Consider the following 13,942-nt stretch of genomic DNA (forward strand, 5'->3'; position numbering starts at 1 on the left):
AATTTACTCTCAATCTCAATTTCCAAGATCTCAAAATCCAAGGTTTTAATTTACTGTGTAATACACGCACATTATATACACACACACACACACATATATATACACACACACACACACACACACACACACACACACACACACACATATATATATATATATATATATATATATACACATACACATACACATATACACACACACAGTATTTATAGATAGCCCTCAAAAATTTCCACTCACCTGCTTGCATATTTGGCAAGTGGAAACTATAGGAGGGAGAGTGTGGAGCAGGGGCGGTCTGGGCTTGACAGTTTCCTGGCCAAACTATTCTGGAAGAAGTGCTGCAGCCATCAGAGCAGCCCAGAGGGGGTCTCCAAGTCCCTAAGGCCTGGTCAGATTTCCAGTGAAAAAGGCGGAACCACTTCTGCCAGAACTGATCAGCCAGGAAACTATCAGGAGAATCGGACTGGTCTCAGAGAGGGGGGGGATCTCTCGCTGTTACACAGTTTGGAGATGAAATACTGGCCGCTGTCAAAGCTTCACCTCCTATGATAGATAGCACACTGGTCCAATGCCAGTCTAGGAGGCACGTCTGACAGCAGCCAACATTTCATCTCCAAGCTGTGTCATAGCGGGAGACACCTGCTCTGTGTGATCCGGCCAGCTCTCCTTCCGATTCCTCCCTGCTGCATTGATGGGCACTGATGAAGCTGCACTGATAAGCACTATCAAGCTTTATGTTACACACCTTTGCTCAATACTTTGTTGAAGCACCTTTTACACCAATTACAGCCTCAAGTCTTTTCGAGTATCATGCTACAAGCTTGGCACACCTATTTTTGGGCAATTTCTCCCATTCTTCTTTGCAGGACCTCATCAGGTTGGATGGGGAGCGGTGCACAGCCATTTTCAAATCTTTCCAGAGATGTCTAAATTGGGTTCAAGTGTGGGCTCTGGCTGGGCCACTCAGACATTCACAGGGTTGTTTCGCAGCCACTGTTATCTTGGCTGTGTGCTTAGGGTCGTTGTCCTGTTTGAAGATGAATCTTCGCCCCAGTCTGAGGTCCAGAGCGCTCTGGAGCAGGTTTTCATCAAGGATGTCTCTGTACATTTCTGTATTCAGCTGTATTCAGCTTTCCCTCGATCATGGCTGATGAAAAACATCCCCATAGCACGATGATGCCACCATCATGCTTCACTGTAGGTGTGGTATTGGCCAGGTGATGAGCGGTGCCTGGTTTTCTCCAGACATGACGCTTGTCATTTAGGCCAAAGAGTTCAATCTTTGTTTCATCAGACCAGAGAAGTTTGCTTCTTATGATCGGAGTGTCCTTCATGTGCCTTTTGGCAAAATCCATGTGCAATTTACTGAGGAGTGGCTTCCGTCTGGCCACTCTACCACAGAGGCCCGATTGGTGGAGTGCTGCAAAGATGGTTTTTCTGGAAGGTTCTTCGCTCTCTCTCCACAGAGAAATGCTGGAGCTCTGTCAGAGTGACCATCGGGTTGTTGGTAACTTCCCTAAGACCCTTCTCCCCAAAACCCTCAGATTGGCCAGGCAGCCCGCTCTAGGAAGAGTCCTAGTGGTTCCAAACTTCTTCTATTTACGAATGATGGAGGCCACTGTTCTCATTGGGATGTCCAATGTTGCAGAAATTTTTCTGTACCCTTCCCCAGATCTGAGGCTCGATACAATCCTGTTTCGGAGGTCTTCAAACAAATCCTTGGACTTCATGGGTTTGTACTCTATCACACTGTTAAGCATGTGTGTGTGTGTGTGTGTGTGTGTGTGCGTGCGTGTGCGTGTACACAGTGGGTATAGGGGGGGGGGGGAAATCACCCCCTTTAAATTTGTCACATTTTGTTATTTTGCAGCCTGACATGACAGACACGGTTTTTGTTTTATCCAGCTGTATTTACGCAGTGCAACGTAGAACATCCAAATGAAAACTATAACACCATGTCAGAAAAAAATATAAAAAATAATTAAAAAAACAGAATCACTGGCTTAGGAAAAAGGATTACGACCTTGTGCCAGTATTTTGTTGAACTACCTTTTGCTTTAACCGCTTGCCGACCGCCGCAAGTACATATACTGCGGCGGTCAGCCCCGTGCAGGCAAAGTGACGTATGGGTACGTCACTCGCCTGCGAGCCAATAGGGGGCCAGCGCGCGCCGCTGGAGGCGCGCTCCCGCCCCCGCTCACTCTCTGTGATCCCCGCGCGTGTGACTGGCGGACCAGATGTCCGCCGGTCACTCGCGATCGTCCGTTACAGAGGGAGAAAGGCAGGCGGCTAATGTAAACAAAGCCGCCTGTCATTTTACCTTGTGTAAGTGCAGAGATCTTACGGTCCTGCTATGCAGGATCGTATATCTCTGTAGTTACACAAACAGCCACATCCCATAACAGTTAGAAGCACGCCCCTAGGGACACACTTAACCCCCTCCTTCTCCAATAAAGTTAACCCCTTCCCTGCCAGTGTCAGTTTTACAGCAACAGTGCATATGTATAGCACTGATTACTGTATTAATGTCACTGGTACCCCCAAAAGTGTCAAAAATGTCAGTCAAGGGTCCGATCTGTCTGCCGCAATGTCGCAGTCCAGCAAAAAAAAAAAAAACGCAGATCGCCGCCATTACTCGTTAAAAAAAAAACTATAAAAATGACAAAAATCTTTCCCTTACTAAGTAAACGCAACGTAACTTTTTTGCAAACCAATCAAAATACGCTTATTGCGATTCTTTTTACTAAACATAAGTAGCAGAAAACAAATTGGCCTAAAATGCTAAAAAAAAAAAATAGATTTTTACATTTTTTTGGGGGGGGGGGAATTTCATATAAAAAAAATGTGAAAAAACTGAATTTCTGTAAAATCTTACCGTAAAATTCCTTTCTCTGAGTCCTCCGACAGTCGCCGCCCACTCACAAGTCTTCACCAATGGGTATTGACCTTTGCTCCGCAGGAGTAGCTAGGCAACAAGAATTGTTAATAACAAAAGCTTTTAGCATAGACACACCCCTAGGGGCTGTCCCCTCAGTCAATACCTCCCTGCACCAGCATTCCCAACTCAGTTTGGTAGCATAGCAGTAAGAGTACACAAAAACCCCAAAAGAGGGGCGGCGACTGTCGGAGGACTCAGAGAAAGGAATTTTACGGTAAGATTTTACAAAAATTCAGTTTTCTCTTACGTCCTCCGACAGTCGCGCCCACTCACAAGTCTTCACCAATGGGATGTCCCATAGCAGTGTAGACATGAGGGGTGGGAGACGCAACCGTAGAAAAGGCAACGCAGTACCCACATCAGAGAAAGGAACCTTACCATAGTAAGAGAACCAACTGGGCAACAGGAAAACGTGCTCAACAGGAGCAACAACCCAGGAAAACAAGTAACCCAGGGGTAAAACACCCCAATAACCAAGGGCCCAAAAAAACAAGGGTCCCTAAGAAACTGCCGCACTGAGAACTTTACGGCCAAAGGAGGCATCGGCCGATGCCTTAACATCCACCTTATAAAATTTTGAGAAGGTGTGAACGGACGACCAAGTCGCCGCCTTACACACCTGGGCCACAGAAGCTTGATGACGGTAAGCCCAAGACGTACTCAAAGATCTGGCAGAGTGCGCCTTCACAGGGAAGGGAGGAACCTTCCCCTTCAAAGCATAGGCTTGCTCAATGGTCGGTCTGATCCATTTGGCGATGATCGCAGCCGACGCCGCCAAGCCCTTCCGAGGTCCCTCAGGAAGGACAAAGAGGGAATCTGACTTGCGAAAAGATTTAGTGGACGACAGGTAAACCCTGATAGCCCGGACAACATCCAAGGAGTGCAAGGCAACCTCCTTCGGATGCTTAGGCTTCGCGCAGAGCGAAGGCAAGAGAATGTCTTCATTAAGGTGAAACTCCGAGATCCTTTTCGGAAGAAAGGATGAGTTAGGTCGCAAGACCACCTTATCCTTGTGAAGCACCAAGTAGGGAGAGCTGCAGGACAAAGCCGCCAGCTCCAACACCCTGCGAGCCGAAGTGATCGCCACCAAAAAGGCAACCTTTTTGGACAACAGAGACAACGAGATCTCCCTGATCTTCTCAAAGGGAGCCTGTTGTAACACGGACAGAACTAAGTTCAAGTCCCATGGAGGCAAAGGTTCCCTCCTAGGAGGGGCCAAATGTCGCACCCCCTGAACAAAGGTGCTAATCAATGAATTAGACGCCACAGGGCGTTGAAAGAGAACGGCCAGCGCAGAAATCTGACCCTTAATCGTGGCCAGCGCCAAACGCTGGTCCACTCCAGTTTGGAGGAAAGCCAACACTCTCGACACCGAGTATGAGCGAGGGGAATACCCCCTGCACTCACACCAGGCAAAGTATGCTTTCCAAGTACGGTAGTAAATTTTTCCTGAAGAGGCTTTTCTAGCCTTGATCAAAGTGGGAATGACCTCAGGGGAGAGACCCCTATCCTTCAGGACCTGGCTTTCTACAGCCAGGCCGTTAAAGACAGCGACTGTAAAGCAGGATGGAATATCGGCCCTTGAGACAGAAGGTCTTCCCGAAGCGGCAGGCGCCACGGAGCGTCGACTGCCAGATTTACGAGGTCTGCGTACCAAGACCGGCGAGGCCAGTCCGGTGCCACCAGAATCACCGCATGCCGTTCCGAGGCTAATCTGCGAAGCAGCCTGGACAGTAGTTGAATCGGGGGAAAGTCATACATCAGACGATACTGATGCCAGGGCGCCACTAACGCGTTCGAGGCGTCCGCCCGAGGATCGTGCGTTCTTGCCACGAACCTTTCCACCTTGTTGCTTAGACGAGACACGAACAGGTCCACATCTGGGGAACCCCACTTCGCGCACAACATCTGGAAGACATCCGGGTGAAGGGACCATTCCCCCTGGTCCAGGGTCTGGCGACTCAGATAGTCCGCCTGCCAGTTCTTCACCCCCGGTATGTGAACTGCCGTCATCGCCGGGACATGCGTCTCGGCCCAAGACAGAATGTCGGCCACTTCCCGAGCACTCCTGGTGCCCCCTTGATGGTTGATATAGGCCACCGCGGTGGCATTGTCCGTCTGAACCCGAACTGGACGGCCCCAAAGCCGGTCCGTCCATCGTAGAAGGCAAAGCTTTATCGCCCTCAATTCCAGAATGTTGATCGGAAGGGAGGACTCCTCCTCCGACCAAGTTCCCTGGGCGGACAAAACGCCCAGAACACCACCCCAGCCCGACAGGCTGGCATCCGTGGTGATCACCGTCCACAATAATGGACGAAAAGACTTGCCCCCCGACACTGCCGGGGACTGGAGCCACCACAGAAGATCTCTTCTGGTGCTGTGGCTCAACGAGATCCGCAGATCCAGGGATTGCGGCCGCCCGTCCCACTCGGCAAGAATCTCCGCTTGGAGACCCCGCGTGTGAAACTGGGCAAAGGGGATCGCCTCGAAAGCCGAGACCATTAAACCTAGACATCTCATGCATGTCCGGAGAGACGAGTGCCGGTTGTCCCTGAGGGACCTGACCTCGTCCTGAAGTGTCCGAAGCTTGTCTTCCGGTAAGAAGACCTTCGCTTGCACAGAGTCCAGAATCATTCCCAGGTAGGGAAGGCGAACCGAAGGACACAGAGTCGACTTCGGAATGTTTATGGTCCAACCGAACTCCTGCAGTGTCCGCATCGTGGCGGACAGGTCGGTCACCAGGCTCTGACTGCCATTTGACCTTATCAGGATATCGTCCAGATACCCCAAGACAGCAATGCCCTGTGCTCGTAACAGGGCCAGAACCGGCGCCAGCACCTTGGTAAAAACCCGCGGAGCCGAAGCGAGACCGAAAGGTAACGCCACGGATTGGTAGTGATCCTCCGCAATGGCGAATCGAAGGTACCTCTGGTGACCCTCGAAAATGGGGATGTGTAGGTACGCATCCTTCAGATCGATGGAGGCCATGAATTCCCCCGGACTCAGGGCAGCCACCACTGAGCGCAGGGATTCCATGCTGAACTTGCGAACCCGCACAAAGCGGTTCAGAGCTTTCAAGTCCAGAATCAGATGCACCTTGCCCTCCTTTCGGGGCACAGTGAACAGATTGGAGTAAAACCCCCGAAATCTGTCCCGATGAGGCACCGGAACAACCACTCAGGTGCAGATCCTGCAAGCGCTCCGGAGACAGCTGAAGATTTGAGGGAAAAAATCTGCCCGCCGGCCGAGAGAGAAATTAGATCTTGTAACCAGATCGAACGATTTCCTGAACCCATCTGTCCCGAATGTGGGTCAGCCAAGGTTGTAGGAAACCGCGCAGACGTCCCCCCACCCCAGAAACGGGTGAGGGCGCCCCTTCAGGCGGAATTGGCATGGGAAGTCGAACCGGACTGGCCCGACTTCTGCTTACCTGCCCACGGCTTCTTCTGGGAGCCTTGGCCTTTGAAGGGCTTGCCCTTGGATTGCGAACGAAAGGCACGAAAGGACCCCTGAGAGGGCCTAAACGAGGAATTCCGTTTACCACGGAAGGACTTATGCTTGTGAGACTGGGGCAAGAGAGTACTCTTGCCCCCCGTAACTCCTTTAATCAGAGCATCCAAAGCGTAGGGAAAATCCGCCAGCGTCTTGCGAGAAGATTGGTCGACCGACCAACTTTTCAGCCATATCAGACGACGGTTCAGTATCGCCACGCTGGACAGGCGCGCAGCCAAGGGAGCTAAATTCAATTTTGCATCACACAAGTACATGACAACTTGATGGATCTGATCCACCATAGCCAACGTGGCAGGCGGAGCCGAATCAGCCACCAGGGTGCGCCTGAGCACCTTCGTCCAATCTGCAACAGCCTGGGCCGCCATAATGGAAGCAAAAATAGGCTTCAGCATAGATCCAGCAACCATATAGGCGTGACGGGCAAGAGACTCCAGCCTCCTGTCCGGGGTATCCTCAGAAGGAACCGCAGTAGCCTTGTTCAAAATGGCCACCGAGTGATCCACCTGAGGCGCCACACACCAACGCTCGTCGGTGGAGGGCGCAAACGGATAAAGCAGTTTAAACTTACTTGGCACAGTAAAGGGCTTCTTTAAATTGCGCCACTGTTCATTAACAGTATGATGAAATTCCGCAGGGCAGGGAAAAACCTGCGCTGATTTGCGGGTTCTTTGCGTTCCAAAAGAGGACACCCTAGCAGGAGGAGTGGGCTCATCCTCTAGGTGCAGTGTCTCCTTGATAGAGGTAATCAGCTCATCCATGAGTGCAAGCTCTTCAGGCGAGCCAGGGGGAGAAACATCAACCCCCTCCACCTCCGCCTCCCCCTCAGACCCCATAAGGTCCAGAGATGAGCGAGACCCCGAGAAGGGCACGCCAGCCACATCGCCCTCTGAATCAGAGGAAATGGACAACCTTGCCCTTTTTGCGGATCGATCAGCCATCAGCATCTGCACCTGAGAAACTAAGGACGCCACTACCACGGCTAGATCAGCCCCCTCGGGGGGGTGCAGCAGCCCCCTGGTCCCCCACCAGGGCGGGGGGGAACTTGCTATCCTGAGAATCCATGCCCCAGCAATGAAAGGAAAAAAAAAAGAGTACTGGCCCTTTAACACCACGGCGAGCGCAGCCCACCGTACACTACTGAATGCACCGATCCCGCAGGGATAGAGGACACTGAGCAAGGAATGACAGGACAAAGAAGGTAAAAACCTGGAGAGAGCACAAACAGGCTGCTGCCACCGATCGCTGTCCCAGAGAAAGAGGAAGTGATGCAATAGCTGGCTGACTGAAATAGCCTATGAAGGCTCCGCAAACATGGCTGCTCGGCTGAGGGATGAGGCTACAGGAAAATGGCGCCGACATGTGCCCGAACTATCGCGGCCCGCCAAAATGGCGGCGAATGGCGCCAAAACACGGCGCTGCACAGGGACAGGGCCGGCCACAGCATATATGCAAAAAAAAAAAATGGCGGATCGCAGCAGTGGCCGCCGCACAACACGTCTGTACCTATATCTGCACCCAGAGTAGAACTCACAGCAGAACAGGATGGCCCCCCCTTGCAGCCCACAGGCAATGCATCCATACAGGGATCTGACAGGGAGCCCGCATTTTCACAGACATGGAGGTTCTACACAGCCACAGACTGACACCCACACAGAAGGTCCCCCCACAGAAGGTGCTTACCGTACCGGATGGCGTGGGGAGCCGTCTCCAGCGACAAACCGCTATCAAGGCAGACAGGGAGTGCCGCAGCCAGGACGCCTGTTTATCGCAGCCATAGACCGCAGCATGGCGTCCAGTGAGGTAGCCACCTCACAGGCAGCATCCCTGCAGCGAACAGGGATGGGTCGTTCAATGTGCCAGGGCAAACCTAAGCTGAACGCTCGATGGCAGGCTGGGGATCCATCTGGCACTCAGCCCTGAGATCCAGGGCGGCCAGTCCGAGACCCAGCTCCGCATGAACATCTTCATCCGAAGAACCCTAAACTAAAGCTGACAAAAAAATAACAGCTAGTTAAAGGAAAGAAAAATACTTGAAATAAAATCAAAAAAAGGGTAGAAGGCTGAGACTGAAGCCACAGCACAGGAAAGCCTGCTACTCCTAAGCTAGGCAAGATCAAACTGAGTTGGGAATGCTGGTGAAGGGAGGTATTGACTGAGGGGACAGCCCCTAGGGGTGTGTCTATGCTAAAAGCTTTTGTTATTAACAATTCTTGTTGCCTAGCTACTCCTGCGGAGCAAAGGTCTATACCCATTGGTGAAGACTTGTGAGTGGGCGGCGACTGTCGGAGGACGTAAGAGAAATATTATTTTTGCAAAACTGTCGCTCTTTTTTGTTTATAGCGCATGATCAAAAAAAAAAAAAAAAAAATCGCACAGGTGATCAAATACCACCAAAAGAAAGCTCTGTTTGTGGGGAAAAAAAGGATGTCAATTTCATTTGGGTACAACGTCGCACGACCGCGCAATTGTCCGTTTAAGTCACGCAGTGCCGAATCGCAAAATACCCCCTGGTCAGCAAGGGGGTAAAATCTTCCGGGGCTTAAGTGGTTAATTATAGCCTTTAGTATGTTGGGATATGTCTCTACTAGCTTTGCGCATCTAGACTTGCCCACTTTTCTTTGCAGAACTGCTCAAGTTCAGTTAAATTTGATGGTGACCGTTTGTGGACTGTAATCTTCATGTCAAACCCTATTGAAAATCTGTGCAATAAATCTAAGCCCTGACTATGCCATGGAAGGATATTTACCTCTTTCTCTTTCAACCACTGTGTGGTCAATTCTAAAGTCTGCTTTGGGTCATTGTCATGTCGGAAAGCAAACCTCCTTCCTATTGACAACTTTCTGGCAGAGGGCAGCAGATTTTCCTCAAGAATTTGATGGTATTTTGCCCCATTAATTTTCTCTATCCTGACCAGTCCCTGCTGCAGAGAAACACCCCTATAACAAGATATTCGCTCCTCCATGCTTTACTGTAGGAATGGTGTTATTTGGATGGTGAGCTGTATTGGATTTCCAAATAATTAAATTTTCATCTCATCTGACCAAAACGCCTTTTTCCATATGGCCTCAATCTTCAAGGTGCGTTTTGGCAAAGCTCACTCATGACAACATGTAGCCTTTCTTGAAGAGTGGCTTTTTTTTGGCATCCCTTCCATTCAAGCCCCATTTGTGGAGAATTTTTGATATTGCCGTCACATGCACACAATGACCGCTCTGTCATAAATACCTGCAACTGCTTCAGAGTTGCTGTAGGCCTCTTGGTTGCCTCTCTGACCAGTTCAATCCCGTTTTTCATTAGAGCGACGTCCTCATTCAGGGAGGGTCTGTGTTGTATTAAATACCTGTCACTTCTTAACCACTTCCTGCCCGGGCATGTAAAAATCATAATTTCCTGCTAAAAAGACCCCCAAACCCCAAACTTTATATAGGTTTTTTTTTTTTAGCAGAGACCCTAGGGAATAAAATGGCAGTCGTTGCAACTTATATGGACACTGTACTTACGCAGCAATTTTTCAAACGTGATTTTTTTGGGGGAAAAAAAAAAAAAAGGTTTTATTAATTTAAAAAAACCAAAACACTAAAATTAGCCCGTTTTTTCTGTATAATGTGAAAGATGTTACGCTGAGTAAATAGATACCCAACATGTCACGCTTTAAAATTGTGCACACTTGTGGAATGGCACCAAACTTTGGTACTTAAAAATATCCATAGGCTATGCTTTCAAACATTTTATAGGTTACCTGTTTAGAGTTGCAAAGGAGCTCTTGACTTAGAATTATTGCTCTCACTCGAACGTTTGCAGGCGATACCTCACATGTGTGGTTTGAACGCCGTTTACATATGCAGGCACGATGTACCTATGCGCTTGCAGGGACAGGGGCACTTTAAATTTTCCAACTCAGTGATCCGATTTTTAAATTTGTTTGAATTTTTTTCTGACATGTTGGTGTTCTTTCACTTGGATGTTATAAGTTGCACTGTGTAAATACAGCTAGATAATACAATGTGTTAGGAACAAAAGAATGCCATATCGTTTGATGGAAATTAAAATTATCAACCTACAGAGGGCTGAATTCAAAGATACCCCAAAAAAAATTGTCATGCACCAGGAGGAACCCAGGACTCACTGCACCAGCGTAGGTTCTAACAACGGGTCCAAGGATTTCATCCTGATACCTTAAAGCAATCAGGGTGCCATTGTCTAGCCTGTAGAGTCTGTGCGTCCCTGCATGGATACGCCCCCCCAGACCATCGCTGGCCATCAATCAAACCGGTAATGCTGAATGATTTTACAGGCAGCATAACGTTCGCCACGGCTTCTCCAGACCCTTTCACTACTGTCACATGTGCTCAGGGTGAACCTGACCTCATCTGTGAAAAGCCAGTTCTAGTGTTCAATGGAAATGCCAATCCAGCTCCATAGTGCCCGGCAGTGAGCATAGGGCCCACTAACTAGAGGACGTCGGGCCCTCAGGCCAGCCTCATGAACTCTTGATTGTTTAGTCAGAGACCTTCACACCAGTGGCCTGCTGGAGGTCATTTTGTAGGGCTCTGGCAGTGCTCTTCCTGCTCCTCCTTGCACAAAGGAGCAGATACTGGTTCGGATGATGGGTAAGGACCTTCTACCGCCCTGTCCAGCTCTACTAGAGTAACTGCCTGTCTTGTCTCCTGGATTCTCCTCCATGGTCTTAAGACTGGGATACACAGCAAACTACCAGGTAATGGCACGTATTGATGTGCCATCCTGGAGAAGTTGAGTGCCTGTGCAGTCCTTGTGCGTGTTCCTTTAATTTTTTTTTTGAGCAGTATATACACACACACAAAATAAATATATATGATATATACACACACACACACACACCTTTATGACCACCCACGTAATATTGATTTGGTCCCCCTTTTGCTACCAAAACAGCCCTGAAACATCGAGGCATGGATGCCATTAGTGCTCTAAAAGGTATGCTGAGATCCTTTGGGTCAATTAAGTTGCGAGGGGGGACCTCTATAGTTGGGACTTATTTTTCTAGCACATTCCACAGATGCTCAAATGGATTGAGATCTAGAGAATTTGCAGGCCATGTCAACAACTCAAACTCGTGTTCCTCAAACCATTCTTGAACCATTTTTGCAGTGTGTTAGGGTGCATTATCCTTCTGAAAAAGGCCACGGTCATCAGAGAATATAGTTTCCATGACGGGGGTGTGCTTGGTCAGCAATGATGTTTGGGTAGATGGTACATGTCAAAGTAACATTCACATGAATGGCAGGACCCAAGGTTCCCCCGAAACTGCAATGCCCATTTTTTCTGCTTTCAACACATCAACTACACTGACACCATGTTAACTTGCGGCCTAATATACCCCCAACTTTTAGATGGCATTGATTGTAACAAGATAATCAACGGTATTCACTTAGCCTGTCAGTGGTAGGGATCGACCGATATTGTTTTTTCCGGCCACCCTTTAGGCCAATAGCCGATATTCTGTACATTTTAAGTTTTTATTATTACACTGTCCTTAAAAAAAAAATGTTATCACTTTTATTGTTGTCATAAGGAATGTAAACATCCCTTGCAACAGTAATAGGCAGTGACAGGTACACTTTATGGAGAAATCTGGGGTCTAAAAGACCCCAAAACCCCTCCTCCGCCAAGTTTGACTGTTTTGAATACTATCTTTATTTTAAATCTGGCCCCTTTAAAGCTCCAGTACCTGGAAGCGATGTCATGACATTGGTTCCGGGTATTTACACGAAGACCCGATCAGAGCCCAATGTGGCTTTGCGGGTCTTTGGCCACCTGGCCGAAGTGCCGGCTGGTTGCTCGGGTCTCCCGGTTGGGCGCGTCCCCATCTGCTCCTTGTATACCAATACCCTAGGGGTCACGAGGTGTGGTGGAAGCTTTGATCTTTCTACTCTCCACTGATCCTCGCATTGTGGAGGAGTTTGCTGATTCACAGTCATTCCTTAAGGGGGGTCACACCTTTTATAAGAGCTGCTTATGTGTTGGGCTTTTCACTATATGGACTTCTGAAGGGACTAACACATTTTTTACAAACTTACTTTTCCCATCGCAGGCTACAATTTTTACTTTATCCACCTTCACCAGGTCAGTCACTTCTCTGAACTCGACATCATTTAGAACAAAGGTCCAGACGTTATCACAAAACCGATATGTATTTAATGATCCCTAATAAAAAGCAAAAGAACAGTTAGTTGTCAGACTTATTTTGCCAAAAGTAAATGGACAAACAACTGTGAACACACAGAAAGTGTAGGCATTATGCAAGAAAACGGTGCTCTCAGCATACTGTATTAACTGTATGCCACGTCCACAGCTCTGGCATAAACAATTGATAATGGTGCCTGAAAGGTGTAATAACCGCTTATGATGCAAGATACACTTGGTTATGTAACAGTAAAAATGAAACTCCAATTCTATGGATTTAAAAGCAGTCTTCCTAGAGTTATGCAAAGATAAATCTTTCTATGCTTCTACAGTGTTCTATCATTAGGGAAACACCAATACATCCTCCTCATGGCTCTCTTAAAGCGGAGTTCCACCCAAAAGTGGAACTTCTGCTTTTAAGTACTCCCGATGCCCCCACATTTGGCATGTCTTTTTTTTGGGGGGGGGGGGGGGGGCGGGTACCTAATTTTGACAAGTTCCCACTGCCGTTCAGAGCGCCAGGGGCATAAGTTCTCTCCTCCTCTCTCCCTGCAATTTTCTGGGACACATCAGAGGTCCCAGAAGATTGCCTGGCCATTTAGGATGTGCAGCGCGACTCACCCATGCGGAGTGCGCACCCGGCTGTGAAGCCCCAAGCGGTCACATTTGGGTGCCCCACTCTAGTGATGCCAGCGCTGCTGAGAGGAGTGGGTCAGGATCGAGGCTTCAGGCGGCCACATTGCTTTATCGTGGGACAGGTGAGCGTGTCTTTATTAAAAGTCAGAAGCTACACTTTTTGTAGCTGCCAACTTTTAAATCAACACAGAAAAGGCTGGAACTCCGCTTTAAAGTAATTATAGCTATAGACTACTTCGAGTTTTATTAAACTGTGATTAATATTGGTTTGCATAAAATATTTTATCAGATAGCTAATGTAACTAAATGCCTTTCACCCAGTTTTATATTACATGTGCTTCCTAAGATATTTTTAGGACGTAACCTACCAAACTTGTGATCTCCACAACTACTTTGTATAGGCTATACATGACGCAATTTTTTTCAGTTAACTTATGAAAAGCCCATCTGGTTCATAAGACTATAGACTGGTTGTTCATAAACAGACCATTGTGTATTAAAAGGTTAACAGCTGGGATAATACTATGTGTGCTAAACTGAGAGAACCTATTTTTGTAGCAGGATGAAGATAGGAGAACCTACAAACTGACCATAGAACAGGATGTAGTTAAAAGAGAGACAATGAACGATAAAGGAGTGTAATAAAATCTGATTGGCAGCCAATAAAAATAGATAGCATCCTATAAAAAT

The 13,942-nt window shown here is 48.2% G+C and overlaps 1 protein-coding gene across 1 annotated transcript in view; it reads right to left on the reverse strand.

Moving 5' to 3' along the window:
• The window catches only part of GTF2A2 (general transcription factor IIA subunit 2), a 43,079-nt gene that overhangs the window by 3,749 nt on the left and 25,388 nt on the right, over positions 1–13,942 (reverse strand). The window contains exon 3 of the mRNA XM_082256960.1: positions 12,511–12,637. Coding sequence (XP_082113086.1) covers positions 12,511–12,637 — 127 coding nt within the window. The remainder of the gene's footprint in view (positions 1–12,510; positions 12,638–13,942) is intronic.

This window comes from Pelophylax lessonae (assembly GCF_965119305.1).
Source record: "Pelophylax lessonae genome assembly, chromosome: 4".
NCBI classification, from domain to species: Eukaryota; Metazoa; Chordata; class Amphibia; order Anura; family Ranidae; genus Pelophylax; species Pelophylax lessonae.